The sequence below is a fragment of the Calonectris borealis genome, chromosome 9, assembly GCF_964195595.1.
Source record: "Calonectris borealis chromosome 9, bCalBor7.hap1.2, whole genome shotgun sequence".
Taxonomy (NCBI): Eukaryota; Metazoa; Chordata; class Aves; order Procellariiformes; family Procellariidae; genus Calonectris; species Calonectris borealis.
Genome location: NC_134320.1, coordinates 27916214 through 27934239, shown reverse-complemented (window position 1 = coordinate 27934239; position 18026 = coordinate 27916214). Strand labels below are relative to the sequence as shown.

General features: G+C 39.1%; 1 protein-coding gene across 4 annotated transcripts; it reads left to right on the top strand.

Moving 5' to 3' along the window:
* The first annotated feature begins 302 nt into the window (after window positions 1-302).
* MLF1 (myeloid leukemia factor 1) lies at window positions 303-17377 on the top strand. 4 transcript variants are annotated; one of them, XM_075157494.1, is made up of 8 exons: window positions 303-428; window positions 5539-5701; window positions 8756-8800; window positions 11164-11250; window positions 12117-12245; window positions 13339-13498; window positions 14128-14260; window positions 15200-17190. In XM_075157494.1, exons 1-8 carry the CDS (start codon window positions 382-384, stop codon window positions 15300-15302), a joined length of 867 nt encoding a protein of 288 aa, XP_075013595.1. In that variant the 5' UTR covers window positions 303-381; the 3' UTR covers window positions 15303-17190. The 4 variants fall into 4 exon arrangements, with proteins under 4 accessions (XP_075013595.1, XP_075013593.1, XP_075013597.1 ...); XM_075157492.1 differs by having other exon boundaries at window positions 11161-11250; XM_075157496.1 differs by lacking the exon at window positions 8756-8800 and having other exon boundaries at window positions 15200-17377.
* Window positions 17378-18026: the final 649 nt, after the last annotated feature.

Genomic DNA, 18026 nt, shown 5'->3' with positions numbered 1-18026 from the left:
CTGGGGTGAAGGCCGGGCCTGCTCCCCGCCGGGGCCTGCACGCCCCCGAGCCGGGCCGGGCCGGACTCCGCGGCCTCGGCGGGCAAAACGGGGCTTCGGGAGAGGCAGCCCGAGGAGCAGCGTGGGGCTGCTCCACGCGTGGGGCTGCTCCCCGCTCCCCGCCGGGCCATGCGCTGGGCCCCGGCCCGAACCTTCTGGAGCGGGGCCGCGCGGCGGCGCCAGTTGCCACGGCAACGGCGGCGGCCGCCGAGCCCCGCCCCTCTCGCTCGTCACGGCCGCGACCGCCAGTGGCAGCGCTGGGAGGTGTCACGTGGGCAAGCGGACGCCGCCGTGAGGGGCCGGCGGGTCTGGCGGCGCTCACACCGGCGGGGAGCCGCAGCCATGTTCGGGGGCTTGGGGCGCTGCTTCGAGGAGGACCCCTTCTTCCGGTGAGGGGCCCGGCCGGGGCCCTCCTGTGCCCCGGGGCGCCGGGCCGGGCCGGGCTGGCGGGCGGCGGCCCTTGGGCCCCCAGCGCGGGGGACCGGGGAGGGAGCTACGAGGGGTCGGCCGGGGTGAGTCTGAGGTGGCGGGGAGGCCGCCGCGCTCCCCGGCCGCCGCCTGAAGAAGCGCTTCGAGGCTCTTGTCGCCCTGCAGAACGCGTGTCTGTGGGGGGTTAACCGCCAGTGTGGTTCACAGCCCTGCTCCTTTAGTTACCTGCGACACGCGAACGCGCGGAGTGCCCTTTAAAACTACGTAGGGTTAAATTGTTGCCAGTGATTTTAAATACCGGAGTCTTGTCTCTTCCTCATCAGTAACGCTTGTAATTTCTGCTGTCTCATAGTGCAGTGAAGAGCTTAATCATAATTTCATAGTGACATCGACTGAGAAGAAATCTTCACCTCCATTGGTTTGAGTGTCTTGATTTTGTTTTTTCTTCAGTTTCTTAGAAAGTGGACAGGTGCTGGATGTTCTAGCTTTTCTGGATTTATTTGGGTTTTTTTGCTATAGGCTGTTTCTGAGTTCCTGTTGTCGATGCATACACTAAAGATAACACCGGGTGTTTTTACGTTAAAACTTTGCAAACGTGTGTGGGAGATCAGTAAAGGCAAACCGTCTGTCCCCTTGTACCTATTTCCTGAGTGGATGTTGATGCTTTCGCTCAGCAAATGTGGGGTTTTTTTTGTTTCTGTACCATGAGCACAATGGTAGCGCTTGGGGTAGAGCACGTCTATGTATTAAACTCTAAAATCAGTTTATTTCCTGTGGAATTCTTCGTTTGCCACTGGAACCTAAATCTAAGTAGTGTGTCATGCAAATGCTCCCCTAGAGTGCTGGGATAGCCCGAACTGCTGAAGCATCTAGTCTGGCCCCAATTTATGTCTTTTGTCAGAAACTGTAATCTGTAGCGGGTAAGAATGGGGTCGGAGAACTCAGAGGAGCCTGAATAATTTTAGTTTTTCTAAAGACGTGGTACTTACTCTGTGGAGCTTAATTACAAGCAAAGATAAGGGATAATACCAGTGAGTGGACGAGGAAGGGTAACACATCAGGCCTTGTGATGTGGGTTTGTTGACTGTATCTCTTAGTTACAGGATATTCTAGCTGAGGCTGAGTTTGTACCTCTTAAAGGAGAATCTACGAGAAGCATGTTCCTCGCGGTGGGATAGTTTCTAAAGCTGTGCAAGATGGATTAGTACGCTTAGTTTCTAGGAGTATGTGCACTACTATAACAACTCATCAGTTATATGGAGAGTGCAGAAGACTTCACTATGCAAATCCTCTGCATGAAATTAAAATAATAATGGAAATTAAGTCTTGCTTGTAGTAATTTGTAGCGTGCTTTTGAAATATCAATTGCTCTCCTCTTGTTTATTCGTTTTATTTATGCATTTTTGTTGTAGGCACTGATGCAGTTTAAAATGGAAGAAAAAAAAGATTGCAGAAGATAGAGGAAGGGAGTGCGTTTGAAAGAGATGAGAGAGAGATTGATATTGAGATTCATTTTCTTGGCACTGTCCCTGTAAATCTGTTTTGCATATAGCTAAGGAAATCAGCTTATTACTTCAGATAAGATTAGCTTCCAAAATAGTGTAATAATAGGCTTCTGTTGCCTCACAAGGAGAGATTTTGACTGCTGAACTGGAAATAGTGCCTGAGTTAAAAGAAATGTCTCCATCTGTGAGCAGCTGTGCTGGGGAAGCACCAGTCTGTCAGCCACAGAGCTGCCCTGGCCCAGCTGAGTTTTATCCCTAATAGCTTGGACAGGTGCAGAAGTTGCCTCTCCTCTGCCAAGTGCAGTTGGCCTCTGTTTTTAATTTACCAAGACACAGCTTTTGTTTTACTGTTTCAGGTGTTATCTCCAGTGTCATTTTGCAACTTCAGGCTCACATAACTTCCTGATTAAAAGAAAAAGTGCATCTAATATGAAGTACAGTTTTCAAAAATAATGAACTGAATTTATTGTTCTAGGACACTGATTTTCAACTGACCAGAAACATACACTGAAGTAAGGAGTAACATTGTACTTTTACTATAACACTGTAAAGGGCTTTAGCTAGAACACAGAGCCTTAAACTTTGGAGCTTAAGCCTGCATCATACAAGAACTTACCAAGTGAGGTGCATCGCAGTAAAAATCCTCACTTGCATATGTACAAATTGTTTGTTTCCATTCAGAACTTAATTTTGAAAATAACTTATGGTGCTTAACATGTGAAGAGCACAAATTCTGTGTGCAAAACCTTTACAGAACCGAATCCCCTTTCTTTTTCCCCATCACTTTTATGGTATAATAGTGCAAAGTGTGCAGAAATCATGTCTGTCTGTATCATCAAAAGTATCTTTCCTGCCTGCTGCCCCATCCCCTCCCCCCCCAAAGGTCAGATTTTAAGTTAGATGTGACCAATGGTAATTAAACTAGGGTGCTCTCCACCTATTGCTGTCCTATAAAATCTGTGATTTGAACAAAACATTTAAGATCTTGCATCCTCTACTGGAGGTATTTTGACTTGTTTTTTTTTTGTTGTTTTTTTTTTGTTTTTTTGAGGGTGACATACTCCTTTTGTAGTTACAGTTTGAGTTTCAGTCATCAGAGCCATCAAGTCAGTAGGTTTAACTCCTTGGAAGCCTTGTCTTCCAGACAGATTCTCTGTTGACTTTCCATTGGTTTTGCCCTACTCCAGAGCATACTGAAATTGTATTTCTTTCGAGACTTGACAACACTAGATCTTTTTCTGAATGGCTCCCTAAAATGTCCCTAGGGAATTGGGAGGTTTTGCTTTTGTTCTGAATCTGTCACTCCGCAGTATATATCTTACTTCCCTGTCTCTGATAGTAAGAAGCTGTATTTCTAAATTGTTTCATAGACCTTTCATTTTTTTTAAAAAAAAAAAACAAAACCCCAGAGTTTTAGATGCAGGTATGTGTCTATCAAATAGATGTAGCGGAGGGTGAATGGCCAAGAGAAGTTGCCAGATAAATTGAAATAAGGCAAAAAGGACAATTTCGCAAGGTATGAAGCATTATTTTATGTCAGGTGAGATGTATTACAGCATGTTAAGCATACTAAATTCAACCAATTTTTCTTATCTACATTAAATCTATGGAATCTTGTTTTGCTTTTGATGTGTTGTAGATAACTTATGAGTGTCCTACTTCTTTTGAACCGGAAAGCACTGGGAAGAAATTTTGTTATGCATAAGTTATTGATGGAATACAGTTCATATTTATTTGTGTTTTGATAACCAAACCTATCTGAAGTTTGTGGTGTCAAAATAGATTTGATGGAAGTATGCGTATACTGTGGTAGTGCCTGTGTGCTTCCCTCATCTTGGCTTGTGCAGTGACTTTTTCCATCTGTTCTTCATCCTGTGAAGAGCGAGGGGACGCTTGCTGTGTGCGAGCTGCTTATCACATTAGGACTGAAGTTAAAGCTAGCAGTCACGTGAGTGGGGTAGATTAGGGTCTGCTTAATGACAATGGTAAAACTACTTCTAAACTGTAAAGGTCTGTTTGCACTGGAGTGAGTTAAATATGTGCGTAGCTTAAAGGGATATTGTTGTGTTGAAAAATCTTGTTTGAAAATCATCCAGTGTTATGTTTGTAACCTTATTTCTTACTCACTTAAAAAGAAAAAAATAAATGCAACTTAGCTCAAGAAGAGACAGTACAAAGTGAAGAGAGAAAAGTGGCCATGTGGTGGGACTGGAGATAAGGGGTGGGGAGAATAGGAAAGCTGTTCAGGAGACTTCCAAGAGATGATTGGGTATTGAAGAAGTCAGAGGAACAGCCTGAAGCTTTTCTTCATGGAGGCATGAGACGTGACGGGAAAGGTTGCGGTGTCCTGGAGAGAATGAGGGTGTGAGGTGTCTGGGGAGTGCCAGGAAATTGATAGGAAGGAAGATGAGGTGCTATTAAGTCTAAGTAAACATACCTGGGAAATGACTGTTAACGTTAATAAAGTGGCTTTCAGCGGAATAGCAAAGGGGAAAATTAGACTGGAGATGAAGAGAGGAAGTGAAGCATGTTTTTTGTATGAAGTAATAATTTGTAGTCTTGGACCACAGGCAACAGTACTGATCGTATGATTTTGTCAGAAGCACGATATATTTTGCTCCTCTTTTGGCCTCAGTTTGAAATCCTTAGTTCTTGGCCAAATCAGAGAATACAAAGAATTAAGTAATAATGGAGAGCAACTTTAGCAATGTTTTACCTGCAAGCCAAGCTTTGGAATTAGTGGTGGGGTTCTGTAGGTTTTTGGAAACAAAGGTTGAGTGCTTACAAAGAGGAGAGGAGAGGGGGAAAACTATCAGGAAAGCAAAAAGCCAGTAAGAATCTTTCTTCCTAAGCAGAGAAAAGGGATGCGAGAACATGATTTATGGAGGGGGAGGAAAGGGAAAGCAAAGATGCAATAGTGGATGACTAAAGTAAAGGAGATGGAGCTGGCTTGAATTTAGAGGATGGTATACATTTTTGAGCATGTGGGTCAAGGAGGATGAAAAGTAGAATGGGAGCAGCTGGCAAAATAAATTTAAGGCGGGGGGGGAACCTAGTGGGACATGATGAGTTCAGTGAGTAGTACTGTGCTAAGCTTTGGAAGATGAAAGTGAAAAAAAGGAGACAAAAAAAAATTTCTTTTTAATATCAGGGGTTGGAGGTAGAAGTAGTGATAAATAAAATGTAGGTCAGTTTTATAGTTCCTGGCACATAGTAAACATAGGCTGGGGTGAAAGATGGCTGCAAAGGATGGAATATTTTTGGAAAAAATGAGGAAAGAGAAAAAGCAATACAGACACCCAAGAGCATAGAAGAGCAATGAAGGCAGCTGAGAAGACAAAAGAACTAAAACACCCAAACAACCTAGTAGACGGGAAGAAAAGTGAAAGAAGTGAGAGTTTGTGAGGAACAGGAGATTGCCCTGTTGGGTCCTATTAAAATAAAGAACTTGAATAAAGAACCACATGGAATGATTTAAAAAACTGAGTTTTAAAAATTTCAGAGCCATTTAGCATAGCTTGGAATAAAACCCGATGACTTTCTATGCGAAATATCTCTTTTTCAGCGATCCTTTTGCTGCGCACCATGAATATATGCGGCAGATGATGAGAAGCTTTTCTGATCCTTTTGGACGAGATCCATTTCTCAGTATAACAGATGGTGGGGAGAGAACAGTAGATCGAAGAGCGCGCCAAGACTCTCAGGTTGCTGTAAGAGGAAATCGCAGAGTAAGTATTTTCTTAATCTCTGAGGATTGCTACATGGAATTTGCATTTACTAGTAATATAGTCGGCTTCACATTTCCATTTCTGTTAAATTTGGTCCAGTGGAAACAGAGGCCTGGCTCAGCTATTGCAACCTTGGTCAGATTGTTTCATCGCTGAGTAAAATGTGAATAATATCTCTCTTGGTTCCTTAATGGCCCATTGTTTAAGCATTTATTACTTAACACTGACAGACTTGTTTCTGTTAGGACTAATAACAAATTTGTATGTTATTGAACATTGAATATACAATATTTAATGAAACAAACTAAACATTTATCAAATGTTTGGTTTAATAAATGTTACGTATTAAGTGTTTCTATTGCAGAAAGGCATTAAAATATCCAAAGACAGAGTCGTCTTTGAACACTTAGTTCCTTTTTTATGCTAACTTGACTTAAAAAGGTACCTTGATGTGTTTATACCTTCACTCTGCACTTTAGTGTCTTGTGTCTAGTTATTTATGTTGAAGTTTGATTTAAGCCAAACCTGTGTTTCAGCCACCTAAATAGTGTCTACACAGGTTATTTTAAACCTTGCTTCAACTTTGCAACTGTGAATAAAGGCTTCACATTCTGTATTTGGTCTGATTCTTAATGTTTCTTCTAGATATAAGACTATAAGAATTAAAGATCAGGGAAATTGATACAAAAGCTAGTATTTCCGTAAATTACCACCTGAAACTGAAAAGTTGGCAGTGATTTATGTTTTACATAAAGTATCTTTTCAACTCTCTGGGCATACAGGACAATCATATCTTATGCTTCTGTAGCTAAACCTTATCTAATTGCTGTATTTAGAAAGGATATAAATTTGAAGTTTGTTCCTTTCCCTCCACCAGGCTAAATATTCTTGCAGCTGAATGATCTCTTACTTTTTAAAATCAAATGTGATTAATTAAAAACAGTTGGAAGACAAAACAGATTACAAGAGCTTGTGGAACTCAGCCAGATTCGGTGGTGGTTGTTCAAACCTAGATAGTTAGAGCTGAATAAACATAGCTGAAACACGGACTGTCACCTACAAGTCAAAAGGGTAACTGTCAGATTCTTTCCTCTGTGCTCATACGTTGCCAGTTAGTTTCAAATATAGATGTTGCTGGATCTAATTAGGGCATGATCATTCCTCTACTGAAGCAGATTCTTAGGCCTTGGTTCAGTAGATGCCTAAAAGCAGATCAGACTACTTCTTCCTTTAGAAAAAGACTATGTCAAACCTTACCCTAATACCTTGGGGGTTTGTATCCCTTGTTGTTGGCAGTGAGGGGTAAATGTGAGGCATAGAAAACCTTTATCTGTGGTTACAGAAACGAGTTAAAGGTGCAAGAGCACTGTACTATTTTGATAAGCACAAAAGAATTTGACGCCTGCTAAAATTTTTCCAGTACCTTTTAATGTTCCTCATGTTTTACCTAAGAGTTGTCAGATGTCACAGAAGACTCAGTACTGATTATTTGAGCCTTGTAGCAGTCTCAAACTGCCTTTACTGGTTTCCCTCCAGAAATTATTCAAACACTTAAAATAATTAGATTTTTATGTAGGAAAAGATGGATATCTTTACTACCGTGTAAAATACACTTTGTTAAAACTACCCATACTGATTACTGATACTGTAATTCTATGTTTAAGTAAACTATAGCATGCCTAAAACTGCTTTACAAGGGCCAGAATTTGTTGCAACAACTCAATGTGTGTCAATATAGCATTCAAATTTTAAAATGCTTTTCCTTTCTCGAGCGGGTTTGCAGTGTCAGTTTTTAGCCTCTTGGAGGGAGGGAAGGAGGAGGAAAGGATATGAGCAGGAGGAAAGGGGTAAAACATCTTAAGAGATACTGTCATTCGGTTTTATTTGGGTATCTGATTGTCCTATATATTAGGTAACTATTTAATAGCTTTTAGTATGTATTATAAAGCAAAGAGTTTATGAACTTTTTATGACTAACAACTTTATTATTTCTGAGAATATCCTTTTGCACTTGACATGTGTATATATAAAAAACATTATTTTCTGTCACTACATATTAGACAGAACTGCAATCTGAAAGAGTTCAGAAAGGTATTCAAGAATTGGATAATTCCTTCCTTTTGTACTTAAAGTTATTGTAAAGTGTTTGGTACTTCTGTCTAACCAGCCTTTCTTTAGGTAGGCTTTTATATAACTCTCCAATCTTAGCTTCCTGGAAACATCAACTTGTTTTCCAGCATCTCATTGCCCTGTCATATAGGGATATTCAATATCAGTTGGTCAAACAGGAACTGTATTTGCCGGTGTTTATAGCTACATCTATTTATACAACTACAGAAGAATATGGTTTGCTCATGGGGATTTATCTTCGGGTGGTTCTGTATATGATGATAGATTTACCTAGAACCCCTTTGCAATGACTTTGAAACCGCTGACAAATTAGACTTGATTTTGTTTAGTGCAAGGAATGTATAGATATTTTAAACAAATATCTTTATATTTCCATTAATCTCTTGTAATACATAAAAAGTGCTTATGAACAGGTCAGCTGCATCACTTTTTTAAGCTCTAAAATTGTATGCCAACCTTCTCAAATGTAATTACATAAATTTACATTAAGGGAACTATTGATTTGTTGATTTTAATCAACTTTCAGTGATGGGGTTCTATTGCATGACTAGAATGAAGTGTTTTCAGAAAAGTGGGAGATGTCTGAAGCACTGTGCTATGTTTTAAATAATTTTAGTACAGAGGTTGCTACGGTATACAAGTGTTTCTTCTAGTACATACATATGAATATGACTTATTAAACGTGGTGACAGCCATCACTTTCCAATATCATTAGTATAAATATATTACCTCTATATACCCAGAGACTACTTCATATTATATTGTCATAGCACGCTATAAATTACCAAGGTCCTCTTGAATGACTGTTTTTATTTGATCAGAAATGTTTAATATCACCTGCTGTATATGAAAGTGCACTAGATACTACTTCTGTGTCTGATAACAGGTACAGCAACTAAAAGACACTGGTCCTTTTTCTTCCAGGCAACAAGCGGCTCCCTCATGCCCTTTGCAGGCTTTGGTAGAGTGGTTAGTATCCCAGGAGCAGTAATTCTTGTAGCTCTTGTTAATATGTGCATACTGTCTGCGTAACTAAAGCATGGACAAAGGCTAGTTTCAGTGTGCTTGCAAACTGCTTTTGTTGGTGTTTAGATATATGGAACAATATAATTCAAGAAATAATAATAAAAAAAATTATTTTTCCTTATTAAATGAAAATGCGAGGGTAGACTAAATATGCTGATAGCAAGATTCGAAAAGTTACTACTTAGCAGCTGGCTTTTCTACTCGGTGATGTATCTGTTGGTGCTTGATCTCTAATGGATATGAATGAAATAATCCCTGGAGAGAGACTCCAAACTTTGCGTGCTGCCTGTAGACGGATGCTAGTGGCTTGGAGTGTGTTTGTGGGTGTGATACCAACAAGACCTGTAGCGCTGGTCACAGCCAAGACAGGCCAGCTTCTGGAGACAGAATTTCCACTGGAACTGGGCTTGGAATGTTTTTCAGTTGTGGTTTGTTGGGGGTCTGGAATATCTTGTAAAAGATCTGTAAAAAGTACCCGAGGAAAAGAAAGTTTATTGTTACGACCCTCACGAAGGTTTTTGCTTCCTTTGGAAGAGTCTTCAGATTGAAAACCAGTAGCTTAGAAAGTGGCTCTCACTTGCAGAGCAAGTAAAAATAAACATGGGTCTTTGAATTTTCAGATCTAAAGGTATTACTTCTTTAATTATCTTTTGCAGAAGCACAAATTGGCAACTTGTTGTATGCAAAAAGTGTATTAGTTATTCAATGTTCTTTTTCTATTAACTGCACAGGCCACGCTTTTACTCCCCTCACCCCAGTCAATGGCATGTAATTCCATAGATACAGCTGATTACTATGTAATGTCATTGGTGCAATGTCCAGATTTCTAACGTAGACGGCAGTTTTCTGGAGTTACTGACACTTGCGATGATTTGATGGCCTAAATTGCCTCTAATTATTGTCCAGAGGTTCTTGATAGCCCTTAAGGATTCAGATTTCTTGCTACTCAAGAAACAAATTTTACTTAGTTTTATGCTTAAACGGCAGATTTTATTTTAAGCTCTTAAATACATAGCTATTTAAATGAATTTATTTAAATTTAATTCTACATGTTTCCCGTAGTTGGAGGAACATGGGGTGTTTGCTGTTGTAATTAGCATCCTGGTGTTTTGTAGCACCTTAGCAGCCCTTTGCAGTACCTATGTGCAGTCCGGCAGCCTGCCTCTTGCCAAAGCTGCTGGGTTTTGCAGAGCCCTCGGGAGCTGCTTTCCCTGCTCTTCTCACAGCCTCGCACCTGAGGACCAGAGCGTGGTGGTGGCACAGCTGCTGACCTGGGAAGCAGCTAGGTGTGCGTGTGTCCAGAAGCTCACCAACCAACCAGAGTGTGGTGTCCGCTCTTAACTAGTGTACTCCAACCAGAGCTGCTCATGTCAGAAACCAGCAGGGAGTTTGAATGGGTGCTGAGGAAAAGTTCATAGTAGGAGAGGAAAGGCATGGTGAAAATCATCTTTATCATCACCACTGCTGCACTGGAGAGGAGCCCAGAGGAGGATGCTCATTTGGGACAGCATTGCTGTCTTCCCAGATGGTCACTTAGGAGAGTTCACCCTTTCCCTACTTTCTGTCTCCCTATTTTTTTTGTTTTGTCTTCTTCCAAAGGTAGCTTTCATCAGTGTGGTCAGTATATGCCATCAGCTACAGATCCTATTAATAAAATTCTGTGCATGTAAACCTGTCTTAGTATCTATCCTTTGTGCAACACTGGGTCTTCTGCTTCCATGTAAAAATAATGAATCAATGTTTTTTTTTTAATATATCTATAGCATCAAGCAATTAAGCTGCCTTTAAAATACTATGTTATGGTTCTCTGATTTTTCCACACTGCCCTTTTATGAGCAATGTACACTACTTCTGCAAAGGAACAGCTATGTCTGCTGGGATGCATTTTCAGTGTGATTCCATATGCATTAAGGGATTTGCATAATAGAGGTGATTTGATCTTCAATAGATTATAAGGCATGGAGGGTCATATAGTACTTTTTACAGCAGAAGCTAGTTAGGTTAGAAAGTATATGAAAATAGTTCTTGTAAATTGGCCACAATATGAGCTTATTTTGACATTTGAGTGTCAAATCTTTCACTTCTGTCTTTGCAGTATCTCCAACTTAACAATCAAGCTCCCCATGCTAGCTTTCAATTTTTCATTTGAAAAGATGTATTTTGGCTTGTCTATGTCTATGAATTGCAGTCTGTGAAAACCTTTTTGATGATCTGGTTTGCATTAAAAACTGCATGTAAAGAACCAGCTTCAGAACTTGAAGAGTCAGAAGACTTTGTTTTAATTTTAATGTCTTTTCTTTTAGCAGGATGCAGATTTTGGGGAACCTTTTTTTGCAATGGACAGGATGATGTCAAATATGAGAAACAGTATGCTGGAAATGCAAAGAAAATTTGTAAGTTTTTAAAATTTGTTCTAAAATTAATTGTATTGGAGAATGGCAGTTGTTTAAAATACTACTCAAAGTCCTGCCAAGAAGAAGGTTATTAGTCTCAAGCAGATAGTAAGAATTCCCCCCCCTCCCCACCCGACTATATCGTGGTTATAATTCTCTATGCTGTCACTGATTATTTGCTAACAACAGTACTTTAAATGATTCTCTAGGGGTTAGAACTGCTGTAAGTTATCTGCCCTCTGGCTGTTTCCAGAGCTGACACCTTAAGTGAAGGAGCAGTTTAAAGTGTTACTGTACAGTGGAAAAAACCAAAACCGCAAACACCTAAATGCCACCCTGCATATAGACTTTCCTCTGATTTTATTTTCAGTGCTGCTTCTTTCTTCACAGTTTTTGAAGATAACACTGATATCTATTAAGTGTTGCTGAGTATATTTATTGTGTTTTACTGGCCTTGTAAAATGGCTTGCAACCATTGTTGCTCAAGTCCTATTTCACCTGAACTCTTTACACACCTTATTATATACTGTATGTGGCAAGACTGATGTTACAGGTTATATCTTCGTTACTAAACTAAACTATGCCAGGGCAAATGTTCGAGCAGTTGCTTATTGCTGCCTATGCTTTTTATCTGTTGTCCTGTTTCCTGGCATGGGGACACCTGTGGTCAGACAAGGCTAGGACAAGACTGAGGGCTATCAAATGCCAAGGTCTCTTCCCAACAGGCCATATCTATGGTGCCAGGACTGAGGGTTAATTTCTCACAGGGGTATTCTTTTTCATAATAAGATAGTCTCAGAATGTAAGTAGTACCTATTATCCACAAATTTTAACTTTTATTAATAAGAAGTCTACATTGCTTGTAGGATGACCTGTCCATCCATCCAGATACACACACATTCAGCTCCTCCTCTGTGATGACATACTCCAAAATAGGGGATGAACCACCAAAAGTTTTCCAGGCTTCAGCTCAGACGCGCACAGCTCCAGGAGGTGTAAGTACTCCTGAGATATAGCAAAAAGGTGGTATGTAATTATCGGAATTTAAGTCCATCTATACCAAACCACAGTTGCCTTCAGGTTCTTTTTACTGGAGACAGTTACTCTTATAATTTAGAAGAATATACGTCTGTTTAAATATTGCTCTATATTAAAGGCTTCTTAAGCTTAAGTGCTGTTTTCTTCCTTGTAAATTGTATGGTTCTAAGTACACATCTAAATAAATTGTATGCCTATCAAAGACTCAAAATCGAGTGCCAGAACAGCTGATTCTTCAAGGCGGTCTCCAATGTCTCTCTCTTTGCTATAATTAATCCTCTTCTTGTACATTTAAAATTCTGTCTAAAATATAAGATAGCAAGAGGCAGTCTATTTATGCAAAACATGGCTTCAAATCATCCCCTTTACTTAAGCACTTTTAAATGCTTACGTAACGCTTCAGATGAAGATGCCCTTTCATTGACTTCCTTGCAGCTGTTGCATCTAATTCTGCTAAGAAATTTGAATTTGAACCCTGAAGCAAGGTTCATGAAAGACTATATGCAAGCAGTAAAGACTGTTGAGCATGATTGGCTGTGGGACATGTTCAAGCTCAACCAGACACTCAGTTATCAAAAAGGTTCTAATAATATACCTATGAACACAGTGATAAGTGGTTGCCTGGGTTTCAAGCCAGTCAACAGGATAACCTAGTAATTAGTTGTCCCTTCATGCTGAGAATATTGGCATCGGCTGTCATTCGTTCTGTTGTCAAGGAGAATGTTGAAGACTTATCTGTGTGTAGTATATTTAGACTAGGCTTTTTTCCCCCCAGCAATTAATATCTAGTATGTACATTACTTAAGAAGCTTTAGGTGTTCTTGTTTAATCTTCCTGTCTGTTGGCAGAAAGAAAATAGACTTGGATTTGTGCTTTGTTGGTGTATTTTCAGCCAACATGGTAAATGAGACAATTGGAAAAACTTGTAAAACCTAACTTTTTCAAAAGTAAGATATAAAAACTTTGGGGGAGAAAATTTGATTTAAAAAAAAAAAATATTTTAACTTCTTTTTTTGGTTGGAAGGACACTTATTTCCCTTTTTTGTACAGGTTAAGGAGACAAGAAAAGCACTTAAGGATTCTGAAAGTGGACTGGAAAAAATGGCTATTGGTCATCATATTCATGATCGTGCCCATGTCATTAAAAAATCAAAGAACAGCAAGACTGGTGATGAGGAAATGAACCAAGAATTCATCAATTTGGATGAGGGTATGTCTTTTTATGCCGTTCTCTAATGGGCTTTACACTGTTGTTTCACGTACCAATTTTGAAGTTCCAGCTTGAGACATCTTAAAAGGGACTGTTTTTCAGAAAGCGCTAAGTCTGCAAATCAAGTTTCTTTAGTTGATATAAATTTGGACAACCTAAGTTAAAGTAACCAGTTAGACTTGAAAATGTTGTGTTATAATGCAGCTGGTACTGTTTGCTTACAATAGCTGCTTGTACAATAGCTGCTCATATTTGAAAGTACTTTTAATGATATTTTATGGTTTCAAACTTTTAACAGAATATTACTAGTTGCTGTGTGTTTGTTTGTGGCTAATAGAAAATACATATTTAAGAGATGTGTGGTTAAAATGTGCATATACTTTTGCAACAAAGTGACTTTCAGTGGTGTTTTTTTTTTCTATTTCTACCTTCCAAACATAAGCCTACTGGCAGTAAGTTGTCTTTAGTTGTCTTTTACAGATCCCCTAGAAATAGTTTGCAGACCATGTGGAGAGTCATGGACCACAAGTTTAAAAAACACTGTTCAAAAAACCTAATTTTCATTACATGTCTTTTCCTATCTTGCTTGCATTTATTAAAAATAAAAGTAAACTTTAACTGTTTTTCAGCTGAGGCCCAGACCTTTAATGAAGAGTGGCAGAAAGAGATTATGAAGTTCAAGCCATCTAGAACTAGATGCAATTTAGAAGCTCCAAAATACAGAAGTATTCATCACATACCCAAGGAAGATGGATTAAGAAGGTAAAAATAGTTTCCTATCAGAATAATGAAGTACTAGCAGCAGAATGAAAATTCAATTCTGAAGCAAGCTTTTAATGAACAAACAATGCTTACTGGCAATCTGAGGAGAAATAGCATGTTTTATTCGTCCTTTTCTCATGATGCCACAATAAACAGTGTAAGGCAGTATTGTGCTAAATAAATTTTGAAGAAATTTGGTATTTTTGACTTCGAAAAATACTTGATGAATTGATAGGTGAGTGTTTTTTGCAGAGAAGTATGCCAGTGCTCTTAGCTCAGCTATGTACAAATGTTGTAGCTGCCCCCACGGTCATGAAAATGGGTTAGTTGCATTACTGAGGGCTAGGTTAATCTGTTCTCTTGGGTAAAAGGAAAGACATCTTCCATATAGATGGAGACAGACACACGCTTCTCTTCAGCATTAGATTTCAAATGAGACCTCTTCTACTCCTAAAATCAGGAAGTCTGTGTAGGAGTGAGGACTTTATCTGTAAACGCAGGAGCTCCCCTGCATAGACTGCTATCTACCAAGCTTCGGGGCGGGGTGTCCCTCTTATTAGCATAGTTTCAGTGGAAGTTGTGATGCCTTTGTCGGTTGCGTGTTTGGTAGTGAATGCTACGGAAGGGAAACGCTCCTCTTCTGTAAACTACACAGAGCGCTTTCCCTCTGGCACCTCTTCAGTTCTAGAGGTTTATTACAGAGGCTACTTTACCTTCAGTTTCAGTTTTCAAACTAAGCTGTTTCTTTCTTCTTATGGAGTGTGCGAGATGAGGAGACAGTCCAACTCTACGGTAACAATGGAAGTAGTTTTGGAGGGAGAGTCAAATCTGTTTTACAACTAAAATAACTATACCTCCACATAAGTAATTAACAAAATGTGTATTCCCCCCACTCTCATATCATGTGGTGGTTGTGATTTTTGTTGTTGTTTGTTCCAGAGAGAAACCACTTGCAGTTGCGGGTTCCCGGGAGCCCAGAGTTTCTTTGGAGAATCTCAACGTGAAAGGAACACATGTCCCCATCAAAACCGGCAAAAAATAAATTGCTTCCATTCTCTGTTTGAATGGAGTTTCTTCAGAGAAGATAATGGTGCTGCATTGCTTATGTTCATATAAGTATACACGTATATATGACCAATCTCTGTTTTTTGTTTTAGTAAGTATTAGGGTGCCTTGCTACTCCGATCTTTTGACAACTGAATGTTCTTTAAACTTCAGATCCTTGGTTAAACCATCTAGTTTCAGTAACAACTTACCACGTAAAAGCACTTTAATGGATTATCACTAATTCTGTTTTAAAAATGCTTTGTTTTGCAAGATTTTTCTGCTACAACTGCACCACTTTCAGACTTTTTATTAAGCCTGGTAATGAAGCTACTTTTTCCCACACTCTATAACTTGCAGAGAAAGTAAATTCTCTTTTTATTTTGTGTGGCTGAAATAATTAATTTTCTAGGTGATATAGCTATTTGAATACACTATAGCCACTATATCTATTTATCATCTTTAAAAGCATACTGTAAATTCTTATGGAATCCCCATATTCACCTTGCTTTAACATGAAGAAAAATGAGAGCAATACTGAAATGACAAATAGTTCAAGTAAATTTTAATTTATCAGTGTTGTTATGTTCATAAGCTGTGCTTGCATCTCTTATTTTCTGTGCCTAGACTGTCACTTTCATATTTCTGATCCTTGGTATGCTTCCTTCGGATGTGGCCCATTATTTTTCATTCTTGAAGATTCTCTGTAGTAGCTTTTAATTATTCTGTAATAATACCACTGTGTCCTAAGAAACTCAGCTGTAACTATTAGTTATTAATCAGAAAAATATATGGGAGAAATTGGTTGAGTAGGCAGTAGTTTAACTGGATAATGAATGACTACACCATTTCTTCTGTTATAAAAAGCTAAGAGCCCTGCATACAGGAAACTGTTTCCCCCCTCAGCTGAGATGAGATGTGTCTGTATTCTTTTGTGTCCTGTTTCAGTGATGTAGAATGATCCTAAATCTAACACTTGATCTCCCTTGACGTTGTTGTTATTTTTTGGTTTAAGAGTCTGATGTTCTAGAGGAAAGCGAACTGTGTGACGGAGAACAGGAAAGGTCTTTGTATTAGAAGTGTTAAGTTCGTATGCTGTTTTGTTACGCAGAATTGATCTCCGTGTTGTAGCGTAAATAATTTCTGTAGACTGTAACGTTACAGCATTAGCACTATAGCATATATTTCAAGGCTAAAACATCATAGTGTAGCCTTAAAAAAGGCACTATTTATATAATAAAAGAAAATAGGTTTAGTAAGTTAAGATTAATATTTGTCTGGCTAAAAAGGAAATGGCCTTTAAATCATATCTTTCTGCAGATTTCCCAGATTATTTAATTCTATGTTTATTAATGTGCAAAAATAATCAAAAGTGCTTTTGTTAAACTCTGACAAGGGAAAGACAATTGTTTCTTTGCTTGTTGAATGCAACGGTCTCTTCCTATTATTAGAGCAAATACTAGTGGCGATAAGTTTATGCTCTTGAAGCATTCCACGAGCAGTCAAGGTAAGGGGGTAGCAACCTCTGACAGAAGGACAGGCCGAAACGGTGCGATACCACAGTCACGCTTGCCAGAGGATGTCTGCCAGAACCCTGATCTAAAGGATGCTTTTACTCTCCTTAAAAAGTGAGAGTACAACCCTAGGGCCTCATCTTTCATACACTGAAGACATCGATTTTGCAATTAATGTCATTGAGAATGTAAGGCCATGGAGGCATTTTCCAGGTATGTCACTTAAATTTCCCAGTAATAAACAGCAGAAAAGCTTTTCATGTTGTAACTTCAGAAGAAATCTTTGATTTGAGACACAGAAGATTTCACAGAAGATAGGATTCATCTGACAGCTTATCTGAGTAAAGCATAAACAAAAATATAAAAAAAAAACCCATGATACATAATGTAATCAATGAAACAAGTACTTTAGTTTTAAAATTGTAGTGGAAAGAAGCTAACATTCATTACAGATTACTTTGTTATGCAAAACAATGTTCTAAAATGTAATGAAAAAAGAAATTGTTCTATGTAGAAACATCTGAAACTGTAATTCTTTAATAAAGTTATTTATTATTTATGGTTATCGTTTGGCTTACTCCACACCACAAAATGACCTGTGCATTATTTATTTGGGACTGCTTTGAAACATTCTTACATGTGACACCAATAGCAATGCATTGAGGGGAAGTATGCCCCTCAGTTTCCAGAAGGAAAACATGCATTTACCACAAAAAAAGTTTGCTAGAAGGAAACAGATGGGGGTGGGACTCGAGTGTGGCGATGGCCGGGCTGTTTCTCTGCTTCAGAATGGTGCTTGGCATCTTCTTTGGCGTGAAAGACTAACTGTTCCTGGTGTAATCCTAACAGCGGGGTTTTTTTTTTTTGTTATGAGAATATAGGTACACACACTATAGCTTCCTTGACCTGATCCCGAGTATGCTACCTATTCTAACAGCTATCACGTGCATGCTCTCGGTTGATTATAAATGTGAGAATTTCTTCTTTCATTGTGGTGTTTACAGGAGGGAAATCATGCAGAACTGCATCAAATTCACCTGTTTGCAGATGTGTAATACCAACTTAATTGAAACTGTCTTGCTATTATAACACATCACTCAAAGCGTTATAAATTGGTACCTGTGCTCCGCACGCCATCCTCCTCACGTATTGTGAGATTGTTTTCCTTTTTCACAGTGCTGCCATACAGTTGTTCTTTCAACAAGGAG

Excerpts from the sequence above, each read along its gene's own strand:
- MLF1 (XM_075157492.1), top strand. The coding sequence starts at position 382 with ATGTTCGGGGGCTTGGGGCGCTGCTTCGAGGAGGACCCCTTCTTCCG. Across the intron at positions 429-5,538 it reads GAGGAGGACCCCTTCTTCCG|CGATCCTTTTGCTGCGCACC; the intron begins GTGAGGGGCCCG and ends TCTCTTTTTCAG. Across the intron at positions 11,251-12,116 it reads TGGAAATGCAAAGAAAATTT|GATGACCTGTCCATCCATCC; the intron begins GTAAGTTTTTAA and ends CATTGCTTGTAG.